The sequence below is a fragment of the Strix uralensis genome, chromosome 6, assembly GCF_047716275.1.
Source record: "Strix uralensis isolate ZFMK-TIS-50842 chromosome 6, bStrUra1, whole genome shotgun sequence".
Lineage (NCBI taxonomy): Eukaryota > Metazoa > Chordata > Aves > Strigiformes > Strigidae > Strix > Strix uralensis.
Genome location: NC_133977.1, coordinates 19,969,899 through 19,982,759, shown reverse-complemented (window position 1 = coordinate 19,982,759; position 12,861 = coordinate 19,969,899). Strand labels below are relative to the sequence as shown.

The window sequence follows — 12,861 nt, the reverse complement described above, 5'->3', positions numbered from 1 at the left end:
ATAGTGATCTGTAGTCAGACCTGGACAGAAAACAAGCTCAGATGCTTCATGACCCTTAACTATATGCACCATTAGAAAGGGCTATTGTTAGTTTTCAAAGTAGTGGAAAGCATTAGTTTCCATACATGGAAAGCACCAAAATCCTGAATATACAAATGTCAGTGCTCAATACACAGACCCACCCCACTGCAGTTTCCCCTGCTTTGTGAAGCAAGAGTAGGCTCAACACCAACAGTGGTATTTCTACTGAAGCTTTGAAGCTGTGATCCATGATAACAAAAGTATAATTTCATGTCATTGCAGGAAAGGTAATTTTTTTTAAAAAAAAAAAGCTAACGATTATAAAAAACCCCTCAAAATTACTATTTTATTTCTGAAAAAATAAAGACCTCTGAAAAGTAAATGACGTGAGCTCAGCATTATTTTCACTTCTTTAGAGCCTCCTGTCCCAACTCATGCATGGCATCAGCAATCATGAGTAATGTGAGTAAAGTATCTATGCAGACACATACTGGCAAAATCCTTCACATACAGGTTTTTTTCTTGCCTACTTTTATAAAGATATATCCACATTATTTTCACATGAATTGAATATTACAAATTCAGGATGGCAAAGGTTTGATATATCTGGAATTTTATGAGAGTTTGAATCTCTGCCATAGTAACAGTCTCTCCTGCACTGTCTGTATCACAAACACAATTGTTTCAGCACTACGAAACATGGAACTGACATCAGGAAACAACACTACCACTGCGAACATATTTCCCTCTCATGCTCTCTGCTTGCTGCCTCAGTCAAGATAGCGATCTGTTGAAAATGTATTTTTTGAAATAAAACATGGTGAAAACTGTCTGCTTAGCAAACACATATGCAAATCTGGAATCTGAAGGAACAAAAGACTATGGTTTGATATTGGTCTAATATACATTTTTTACTTACCCTGCTTCTGTCGTACTCCTTCCTTGAAGCTGCAAATAGCTGGGCGTTGGATATGGCAATTCCACAGAATGGGAGATACATCTGCATCACCTAGTATCAAAAGAAACTCCCAGTCATTAAAAACAACTGCAGTTAGACACTTATGCCACTAGCAAAGAGACCTAAACTTAAGTGACATGTCCCAGGAAGGTCTCAGCTCACTCACTCTTCAGCAGAACACTAAACACAAAACAAAATTGTCATGGGCAGGGCACATAAAATGGGTGGAACAGAGATCAAATGGGTAAAAAAGAACAAATGCATTTGAGTTCACAGGTCCCAGCAGTGAGGGTGCTCTGTAACTTGTCTGGAAAACCACAGATTCTCAAGTCTATAAAATGTCTGCTGAAGACTACATTAAATTACTGTAGACACAAGAGCTTCCCTAGGGAAAAAAAAGAGTATTCTTTATTTTTCCAGACTGCTTTTTTGTCCTAAGATCAAGAAGCAAGCTTGAGTCACATTTCCACTGATTTCAAGAGATTTTGGAGAATACCAGCACAGTGGAACACAGCACATTCATCCAAAATGATTAGTCAGAAAGCTGATTGTCTTCTCAATAAAGAAGAAAAAAAAAAAAGGTTAAAGAACTTGCTTGAGAAACTGGGCCTTAATGCATCACCATACATTAATTAAAACTGGACAAGAGGGACTGGGAGACTGGTAGAATATTTTGAGGTGCACAAGATGACTTTAGGCTGGCTATGACTTTAGGCTGGCTGAAATGAATGAAGTAGGCTAGTCAAATACTTGAATACCTGTAGGACTGGCACTTTCACAAGAATGACAGTGGATCGAAGTCCAACAACATTAGCATTTTTAAGCCACGTACTGATAACAAGTCCGTAACATACTGCCACTGCTGAGTGGTTCCCAAGCTTTGGTCTGAGACATTAAGTAAATTTTACAGGTGCTGAATAGCCTTAATGTTTGCAAAGCCAGCAAGAGCTGGGGCACTCTGCTGTTTACAGAGACAAAAGAATGCTGCAGCAGCTAACCTTTCTTCTCCTTGGTCTGTCACCTGGGAGATCCACTGTAAGCAATCCTTTCTGTGATAAGTTTTAGCATCGAGAAAGTGGCATTTGTCTTTGAAATTCAATTTAATTAGAAAATTACTGCTAACACAGGGAAGTGGGCTATTGAAATTATTTTATGAAAAAAACCCCAAGAATTGTAAGAATACAGAAGAACTGAAACAGCACCAACTGCTTTTCTACTTTGTCTTCCTTAAACACTCCACTGGCTACATGTCTACTTAGTCTGTGAGTAATGATGAGTTTTTGAAAAGAATCTTCAGATGCTCTGAATTTTGCACCTTCACAGCTGCCATTCTGTCAGAATAACTGCACAATTTTAAGGGTTCACACAACTACACCTATACTGCCAATTTGCAAACAGTTTACTTTCGTCATCTTCCCATCATGGTTCCCTCTAAAGGAAAATTACATACTTTAGACTCTACAAACACTCATCTTTTCAGAGGGGCAGTAATTAAACTAGCCAACGATCACACCAGATCTGCAGGAATGAGTACACAAAATGAAAAGTAAAGCAAGATGCTAACAAATTGCTAAGAAGGGTTCATTTTTTATAAGAAATTCTCTGAGAGAATTTTGCATATTTCAGTTTAGATTTTATTTCCAAAATGAAACAAAAAACTTATTTATATTTTCTTGTAATAGTACTAAATACCACAGCCAAGTAAGAGATGCAGAGCAGAAAAACTTTAATCTGAGAAAAATCTGACCTTGAATGCAATTATGAATATCATAGTGAGACTACATTTTTGCTTAATAAAAACAAGTAAATGCTAGTATTTATTGCCCCACATTGGAACCTCTATTCCCCAAAATAATGTGACACTGTGGCAATGGAAAGCATACAAGAAGTTTATAAACATTCAGCCATCACAAAAACAGCTAGCAAAAATGTCTTTTTCAGCAAGAAGAAAATACAATTTTGCAATATTGAAAAACATTGCTCTCCGGAACCCAAATTCCAAGGCACTAACTCTGTATAGAAATTAACATCCATAAAACACTGGTTATGCAATGTCAAGAGTCTGGAAAGCTGCTGACTTACATCATTCTTCTCACCACTCAAACTAATTGTATAAGATGCAGTGCAACTAAGAAAGAGACACCAAGCTGTTTAAGATAATCAGTAGAAGAAATTAATACATGTCCACATGAAGAAAAAACCCAAAACCAACAAAACCCAAACCAACCATAAGGTAGAGAGAAACCACCCTGTGATAAAAGATAAATTAATTATCCCTGTTTACCTAAGAACAATTGACAAAACAAAAGCCTACTGTCATTCCTCTTTTGTATTTTCTGAATGGTAAGGGTGGCTGCTGCCTAAACCACTTTCGGCAAATTGCAATATAGTACCAAATAAACAAAGAATAAAGACATTTCTAATAGTAACTGAATTTTAAATAATATTTTTTTAACCAAAATGCAGAATGCAGTAGAAAGCAGTTATCACATTCTGATTTTGAATTATGAATTTAAATCTGCAGTACTCAAGACTTCTTTACAAGTACCTCCAGTATGATGATGTCCAGGCTGTTGACACTCCATACAAATATGGAGTAACATAATATTCAACTCTTAACTGGCTGAGCCACATACTGTAAGGAGCTGGTATTGTTACACCAGATTCACTTCAGGGGTTTACCTTCCAAAGAGAATGCAGAGTTGAGGAAATGTCACATAACACCATAAGCTGGACATATCCTTTTTTCCTCCTTTTAAGTGGTGGGTATATAACTACTAACCCTCTGGTACTCCAAAGTAAAAACATGTTGCATCACTGAATCACAATGCACTGTAATTCTATTTCCATTCCAGTGGATTACTACTATTTCTCCTTAAATAGAAGGACGTAACTTATAATGGACATAAAGCACAGTCCATATTTTACTATCTTAATTCTCCAGCATGGATATGCTTCAGTAATATACTGACTTTTGGTAACATCAAATAAATTGGGCAGAAGACTAAACTGTATTGTAAAGACAAGAGTATTGAAAGGTTGGTCATAGGCCCACTGTTAAGTAGCATGTGACAGGAAACGACACAGATAAATGACATGGTTATTTTAATTTGCCTTGGTGAGACAAGATCTTGTTAAGAAGGAGCCGTTTTCTTTTTCCCTGTCTGCTGTTCTTCATGCAGCACTGAACAGGCCAGGACAGCTTGCCTCTACCAGCCAATGTCTGTACAGGTTTTACCAAATAGTTTTATTACACAGTGAAGCCAACCTGATGCTGGAACTTGTAAAGGAACCACTGACACTTCGTCCAAAAGTTGAGTGTGCAACATTACACCAATACACAAAATATTGGTGTGAAACTCGTGGAAAAACACCTAACACTCTTCTGAAGAACATAACATAATTTCCCTCTGCTATACTGAAGGCCATTTAAAAAAAATAATTTTGAAGCAAAAGAGTATACCTGAAAGAAAATTTCCTTCCACATCTATTTTGAACTAATGACAGGAAAAGAGCCTGCAGATCTATTAAACAAAGCAATTTCCTAAGAAAGCAAATAGATAGAATATAAAAACATCAAAAATATAGCTTTAACTGATATACCTCATTAATTTATTTTGGCAGATAAGGTTAGTTGTAATGATTCAGCACAGTACTTTGTGGCATATTAACAAACAAATCAGTAAATATGTAATAGTATATTTTATAAAAATTATGTTCAGTCTGAATAATAAGCTAATCTAATGAACCTGCTGAGATGTTGGAAGAGACTACTATATTTTTTCATGCCAACTATAAGGCATTCAGATACAATAACTGCAGGTTAACAAGATTATATTGTGAATTACTTGAGCATTCAGGGTCCAGGGTAACCCAACTCAGTTTCTCATACCTAACTCTCCAACAAGTACCACATCCTTGGGTAGCAACTACACTCACCTCACAATTTCACAGCAGCATACAAAAGCTAAAAAGCTGTGCTCACTTACAAACCAGTGTAATATTTTATCAGGGCAGGAAACCTTGTATGAAGAGAAGATGAAGTAATGGACACTGGTTCAATATTGCATCCTCTTAATTTCTAAATTCTATTATTGTGTTATGGAGTTATTTTATGCTAGGGGTATTAAAAAACAACTACCAAGGGAGTGAACAGGATAAATACTAGAAGCTGTCATATTCAATTATGCAACAACTTACATTTTCAGCTAGGTCCTGAAGATCTTTTCTGCAAAACTACACCAGTAAATCAAATGACTGCCCTGACCATAGTTACTTTTTCCTTCCCACAGAAGGATATATTCCCATTGCTTTAGTATCTCCACACATCTCTAAACTTGTATGCCCAAGTTAAATCTTTAAATCCACAATAAGAACTGAAGCAGTAGCTTGATATTTGGAAGTACAAAGCATTCCCAAATTCTGCAATATTAACTGCTAGGACAAGAAATCTGCAACCTGTGCTTGTTTCACTGTTTTTTTTTTTAATGGCATCAGCTCTGAAACCCAAATGAAGCGCACCAGTTTTCCCTCAGAATTTCAGAGGATAGTCTTCCATATGTTTCCTCTTCATAATCACAGTTCTATAGGCCAAAAGTTCCATACCTGGTTGCATAGTTGTCTGGGCACATCAGCATTTGGACACCTACACTGCAGCATCACAATGTCTTGAGATGTGACATTCATTTTTGTTTCATCTGGATTTTCACAGATGTTGAGACATAGTCAGAATACATAAGTTAATACAATGCTTATCAGTATTCCTCTGAACGGCTAAAAATAACTTAAGGGTTTCTCTCATGATCTGGGTTTGGGTTTCACAATAATTTCATGCATGATATAAATTTTTTCACCATCAGAAACAGGCAGGAGGAGACCTCTGGCCAAGTTCTTTCGGACAACAGAGTCCTCAAGAGATACCACTGTTCCCTTCATCACACAGCCTGGGGATGATGGTCCCTATGGAACCTGCAAACCTCTCCCTTGTTACCCAATAAAAGCCCCTGCTGGTTCCTACTTTAAGAGTTCAAAAGAAAGCTATTTTCTAGAATTGGGCGTCTCATGAGAAATAAGTTTTGAAATTTTCTCTTCACAAGAAGGTTTCCTAGTCTCAGTGTTGTTTTACCCTCACAAATAGCACAGAATCCACATCAACGACAAAACAGTATGAAATATTACTATTCTTACCCTATTTAGGAATATAGGCATTCATATCTGCAGATCTCAACATGTCTTTTGCTTTCTTTTTCTTTTAATGACAGCTAATGATATAAACAACGAAGCTGCATGCATGCAGACCTGCAATGCAGAAAGTTATTAGCTAATTGTGAAAAAAAGCCAGTGCGGCAATGGCAGCACACTGCAGAGGTAAAATGCTAGCTTCATGCTTGCTGGCTGGAAAGCAGCCCTGAGTTCAGCTTCAGCTAAATGCAATGACATTTACCCTGCCTCCCCCGCCTGCGGTTTCACCTGCACTAAGCATCCTCAGAGAGCATCCGCTGCCATAACTATCTGATAGATATAGTCTAACTCATGACTTCTGACATACTCGAAACACTGCCCTGCCCATGGTCACAAAATAAAACAATTTTGATGTCTGATGGAAGAAAGAAGCCTCTCACTAAGGCTTGTGTACCCAACCTGGCACAAACTCCAGGTTAAGCTCTCAGCAAATGCCTGTCTGGTTCAACTGCTTTCTTTAGCAGCTACTGGAGCCACTTCTCTTTACACAGCTGCTTGGTAAGCCTGTGGGGGAAGGGAGCTAGTACAGGCTTCCTAGAAGGAGAAAAAAAATCCTTTTAAAGTAAATGTTTTTGCTACAGTTTAAAGTTATAAACTTTTTGTGGACAAACTTAAAAACCAAGTCAGGGAAGCCAACTGCCCTTTGAAACACTTCCTAAAGTGTTAAAAATAGGTTCAGAGAATGAAATATTCTGAATTCTGAAAAGGATAAACCAAAATCAATTGCAAAATGATTAAGTGCAAGCATTCACCCAAACTCCATTACCTTCTGCCAGCTGTGCAGTGTCTGCCTAGCCACCACTCTGATAAAATCTGATTGTCACCTAGGTTTGCGATTTTCAGAAATATTTTCCAAAATTATTTTTCCACCCCAAGCATGGACAGAACCATTGTTTGGTACAGACACACCATGAATTATGGGGCATACAAATAGGGCACACAGCTCCTGCTTATATCAGTGAACCTCCAGAAGCTCCTGGGCCAGTTTTCTATTGCCTCTGACTTTTTTTTTTTTTTTAGTTTCCATTTACATGTGAATATTATTTATGCAGTACCATAAAAATACCCTAATGCTTGCAAACATACGGCAGCAACTCTATCCTACAAAGCTCACTAACTAACTATGGAAGCTTTTGGTGGCTGCAAACAGCCTGAAAAGGACCACAGAAGCATTTCTTCAACACTGACTCTGTGCTTGCCTGCCTCATATAATTACTGGCACTCATTCAAACTAGGTAACTCCTTCACCAGACAGATTACAAGACATGTCTCCTGTAGGAGCAGACTTATTACAGTTTTGAAACCTGAATCCTATGTAGGTCACTGTCCTCACAAGCCATGGCACTGGGAACTATCACATGCAGGACCAAGGGGCAAGAAAGGGCAGGAGTGTAGCTTAAACGGCTTCAGCCACAGCCTCTCACCTTTTTCTGGGCCCCCATCACTGCCTTCCTGTTCCTACAGCACAAAACCCATCTTCTCTCTTTTCTGCTACACACATAAGATCTTTAAACTGGAAAAACAAATGAACACTTTGAATTTTATTTACAATAATACACTTGTAAAACTGTTTATACAGTCAGAACTACACACATCCACTAATCCTATTTCATTTTTCTGGCAGATATTTTGAGGTTTCTTGCCCCAGTCACTTTACAGCTAAATATTATTCATATCTGCCATCACTAGCAGGAGGTGAAGCTCAAAAAAGTCTAAACAAGCCACACTGAATTATTGTCATACACACAAAAACATTGGCAGTGGCGATTAAACCTATTTTTAGCAATATTATATAAGACATATTTAAACATTTTAACATTGCATTGAATTTAGCACTTGGTATAAAGTGGGAAGGACAATAAATTGTACTGTAAATTTCCACAGAGCACATCATTTTAAATGATGTTGCTCCAAATAAATCTGAAAACATTTCTGCTAAAGAATAGAAAGCCAAAACCAATTTAAATATATGAAAAATGGCTACTATTCTAGGACCCAATCTTCTGATCGCATACATGCAAAAATCCAGCTATTTTAATTGTAAATTCCGCCTTATTTTATACACACCTGAATCAGTGATGCCCCATAATAAGCCCTGTTCCAGCAAACACTTCAAACTGCCAGTTATTTAACATGTGATACTCAGCCAAGATTTCCAGCAGAAGAAATGGGGACAAGAGGAGGAGAAAAGTTAGACAAAGAACAACAGTCATTCTATTAAAATAAGAAGTGTGTGAACTGAGGAAGAGTAAGGGTAGCAGCTGAAGACAAAATGCAGTGACACAAGGAGCATCGCCATGCTAGCATAAGCACCTGTAAGCCCAATGCCTGGCATTCAGCACTTAGTCCTGAGAGTTCAGCAAATGCACATCAAGGTTGAAAACAAGGAAAAGTCATTTTTCAGGCAAGCCCAAGTGAGGGCTGCAAAGTTAAAGTAATATGACTAAACCAGTAAACCAACATGCTTCTATATTATAAGCACGTTGAAAGCCATGGAGAGTCCTCACTGCAAGGGCTATTGAGGACTCTCAAATCTGGATGGTGGAGTTATGCACCATGTCTGTGTGACCACCTGCAGTTAGAAGGCCATTAAGTCAATCCGACAATTATGGGTGGATGTTTTTTTATCAGGTCTAGTGTTTCCATCCATGGGTTTTGAAAGTTGGCAGGGCACCATCCTTTGTAGCAGTCTTACAGAGAAGTGCTAGGCAGCTTTTATTAGTTCGTCTGAAATAACATGAATGAGAAGCATCATGAAAGGTCACGAATGTCCTCAAAACCACAACTCCTCCTACCCACCAATTAACTTTCTCTCCTTCAAATGGTGAATGTTGGTCATCTTTGACACATCCAAATTATATCGTCACCTTAATAAAAGTCAAGCTGAGAGGGTTCACAGAGGACATTTTACCTGTGTAATGTTTTCCAGAGAGACCAAGAGGGGCTGTTACTGCCTGGCTGCTCTCTCCTGTTTGAAGGTGAGCCACTAGAGGCCAATCCCCAGGCATGGCAGCCCACAGCCATTGTGTAAGGCAGGCAGTTCTGCAGTGCCTTAAATCTCAGTATATCAAAGCACTTTGACAGACCATGAGCAAAGTTTTACAGCAGCAATATCATGCCATAATTTTTTTCTAGAGACGGCAAAAGTGAGCCAAAGAAAGATTAACTGATTTATCCAAGGGTCGGAAGAAGGTCACAAAGAAAGAGTCTGTCAAAATTTTGGAAAAGCTCCTGGTTCCCACTATGCCTGAATCGGTGGACCCAGCCTGCCCAAAGACACTATTACAAAAGCTTTATAAATGTCACTGGATGAGATGGGAAGATCTTGGTATTAGCACTGCAGAGTGACAGCAGTGAAGACTGATACTATCAAGCTAAAATAAAAAAGTTGCAGATCAGAACTTTAAATTGGCATAGGAGAATTAATAAGTATCACTTCAAAGTTGATTTTCCCTAAGAAAGAGTTACAGTTTTCAGTTTTACCATTTCAAATTGCACGACGTCTGATCTCTGCAGATACTACCCATAACAACTGACCATGCTAAATGAATGATATTGAGACCAAGAATAAATTCCATATGCATCCATACATTGAGAATGTAATGTTCAAGTCACAATTCTACTTACAACTCAGTTACCAAATCCCAATTCTTGTCAATGATGAGAACTAGATTTATTCATATACTACTTGCTGCAGTCTTTAAGTATTAGAGTACACAAACCAAAAACTATTTCTACTAATTCTCAGCTTAGTCAAAACTGAATGAAGATGTCTTCCTTCATTTTTTGTATAAATTAAATTTTGTCTTTAGAGCCAAAGTGCAGGCACAGAATCAGAATCACAAACTGGTTGAGGTTGGCAGGGACCTCTGGAGGTCATCTGGTCCAACCCCCTGCTCAAGCAGAACCACCTAAAGCCAGCTTCCCAGGATTGTATCTAGACAGCTTTTGAATACCTCCAAGGATGACAACGTCACAACCTCTCTGGGCAACCTGTGCCAGTGCTCTGTCACTCTCACTGTAAAGAAGTCTTTCCTGATGTTCAGAGTTTTCTGTGTTTAAGTTTATGCCCATTGCCTCTTGTCCTGTCACTGGGCACCACTGAAAAGAGCCTGGCTATGTCCTCTTTGCAACCTCCCATCACCTATTTATACACACTAATGAGATCCCCCCATGAGCCTTCTCTTCTCTGCCAAACAGTCCCAGCTTCCTCAGCCTTTCCTCATTGGAGAGATGCTCCAGCCCCTTAGTCATCTTTGTGTACCTTCATTGGACTCTGCCCAATGTCTCTCTTGTACTGGAAAGCCCTGAACTGGACACATTGCTACAAGTCATGAGTGAAACTTAATCCTGATGTTGCATAAATACTGCGTGCAGTTTAACCAAAAAAGAATTTAGCTCATCTATATATAACAGTCTGCATTGAGATCACAGTGATATTACTAAGTTTCTATTCAGGCTCTTCTCTTGTATACTTCAAAAGGTGTTTCGTGATTTTTGAAGAAAAAAATTACTTGAACAGTAACATTTTTTCACATTGGACTTTGTTTAATAGAGACAGAGAATGTTTCTGGAAGAGCCTACTGCAGAGGCCTGATCCTTTGCCATGCTGAGCTCCTCTTTCAGCGAGGTGGGCATTCTTGCCTGACTAAAGCCAATGCTAGTAAAAGTCCTTCCTTCTAATTGAAACCCCGACTGAAATACAAAAGCCTGAATCCAACACATAAACCAGCTAGATTTCCCAGGTTAAATTGTCATGGTATGAGTAAGTTTAGCTCCCCTGGCTGATCACTGTTTGCAGCATCAGTCAAAAGGGGATGGAAGGGGTTGCTTCTGTTGAACTAGAAAAAAAATGTGAAGCAAGTTTCCTTATGCAAGTGAGATCCAGACTTTGGGTGACAGCTTCAAAGAAAGTTAGGGACTGACACCAACTGTATTCCCTTACATCACTGCTTGTCAAGCAAAGCATTTCTAGTGTTTCTTAGGCTACAGAAACTTTATCCCCAAACAGAATAAATCTTCAATGGATTAGAAATATCCCACAAAGGACAACATATAGCATAACTAACCCTTCCTTTCACCACATTGTTTTATGTCTCTTTTCCAACCAGGATGCACCTGTACCTTGATCCTTTCTTCCATAATACATAGAAGCATCACAACACAATATAATCCCATCATATTTCTGACATACATCCTTATGTTATTTTGTGGAGTTTCTCCTCGACATTGGGAAATTTGCCAGTGGTGTTCTACATTTGCCTATTTTGAATTTATGTATATCTAGTGACTAATATAATTGTTACTGAATGTCACGGCACTTTATGCTGGTGACAATGGTCTACTCTTCATACATTTCTCCTGAGAAAGCTGTTCTTACTCTCCAGTTTTTAAGATGAAGAATAAGTGAAGGAATACAGTGTATTTTTTACACATATATTTTTTCTTAGAAACGCAATGTTTCTGCAAAAGTGCAGAATCTTATTCTAGCAGAATTGATTATACAACTGGACACACTTGACAATGCTGTTATTTGATTCTGATTATACCAATTAGGTAATCTGAATTAGTTTCTGTTATAGCACTTTCAGACCTGATTAAAAGCAATTCTAACACTTACAACATGTACTGTAATTTCCACCTATCACACTGTGCATGTTAATGTTTCACATGAGGGGAATAAACCCTACAAACCTTTGCCTTTAAGAAAACAGCTCACAAGCTGTCATGTTGAGATCATACATGAAAAAAAGCAGCATATAGTAATAATACCATCTTTAGAACAGTTTCCATACAAAGTGACAGAGAATTTGCTGGAGGGAAACTTATCTATAAATCTAGACAGTATCATTCTTAGTGGTCTAAGGTTAGTAACTACTAAATTAGGGACAGATGAAAACTAACATAATACCAAGGCAATAGAATAATTTCTTAAATCACAAGAAAGAACAAAAATGCTAATTCTTATTAGTTTCAAATGAAAGAAGCTTTTAAAAGACCATAACAAAGTACAGAAATATTCCTTAACTGTTTTCTTAATAAAACTATTTACAGAAAAGTGTGATGAGCAATTATATTATATTACCTCTCCTCTTCTTCATTATGGGCAGTTTAAAGGAACAACAGCAGAAAAGTAGCTGAGCCAAATACTGTGCCCATATACATCACTGTGAGCCTACAGTAATAACTCCGACATCTTAATTTGGATTTACAAGGTTGTAATTTACGGAATTTTGTCATCTTTAAGAATGTGAAAAGGTGGTTGATGCCTCAAGGACATTTTCATCAGCACTGGCTGTATCAATTTCACAGAAGGCTGACTGACATTAAAGTTTATTTTACTCTTTCCAGGCGGATGCCAGTCAGAAGAAGCTGAGCATAAATATTTACAGAATTTCTGTGGAAATACGTAATTTGTAATACAGCCTGATTGGTTTGACATTCTCTGCTTTCTTTATATCTCTGTTCTATGTCTACCAGGATGTCCAAATCTCACATTTTACTGTTTAATCCATGCACAAGAACATGTCAGTAAAAACAGGAAAGGAAGAGACCATCTCTGCAAGGAACTTTGAATCTTACCCATTATTTCAATGACAGCAAATAAGAAAAATATATGGTAATATATTTTCGTAAGATCT

At 37.9% G+C, this 12,861-nt stretch overlaps 1 protein-coding gene across 1 annotated transcript in view; it reads right to left on the bottom strand.

Moving 5' to 3' along the window:
- Positions 1-12,861, bottom strand: part of PDE11A (phosphodiesterase 11A) — a 137,414-nt gene that overhangs the window by 78,650 nt on the left and 45,903 nt on the right. Inside the window, exon 3 of the mRNA XM_074872268.1 lies at positions 941-1,030. Within this exon, the coding sequence (XP_074728369.1) occupies positions 941-1,030 (90 nt within the window). The remainder of the gene's footprint in view (positions 1-940; positions 1,031-12,861) is intronic.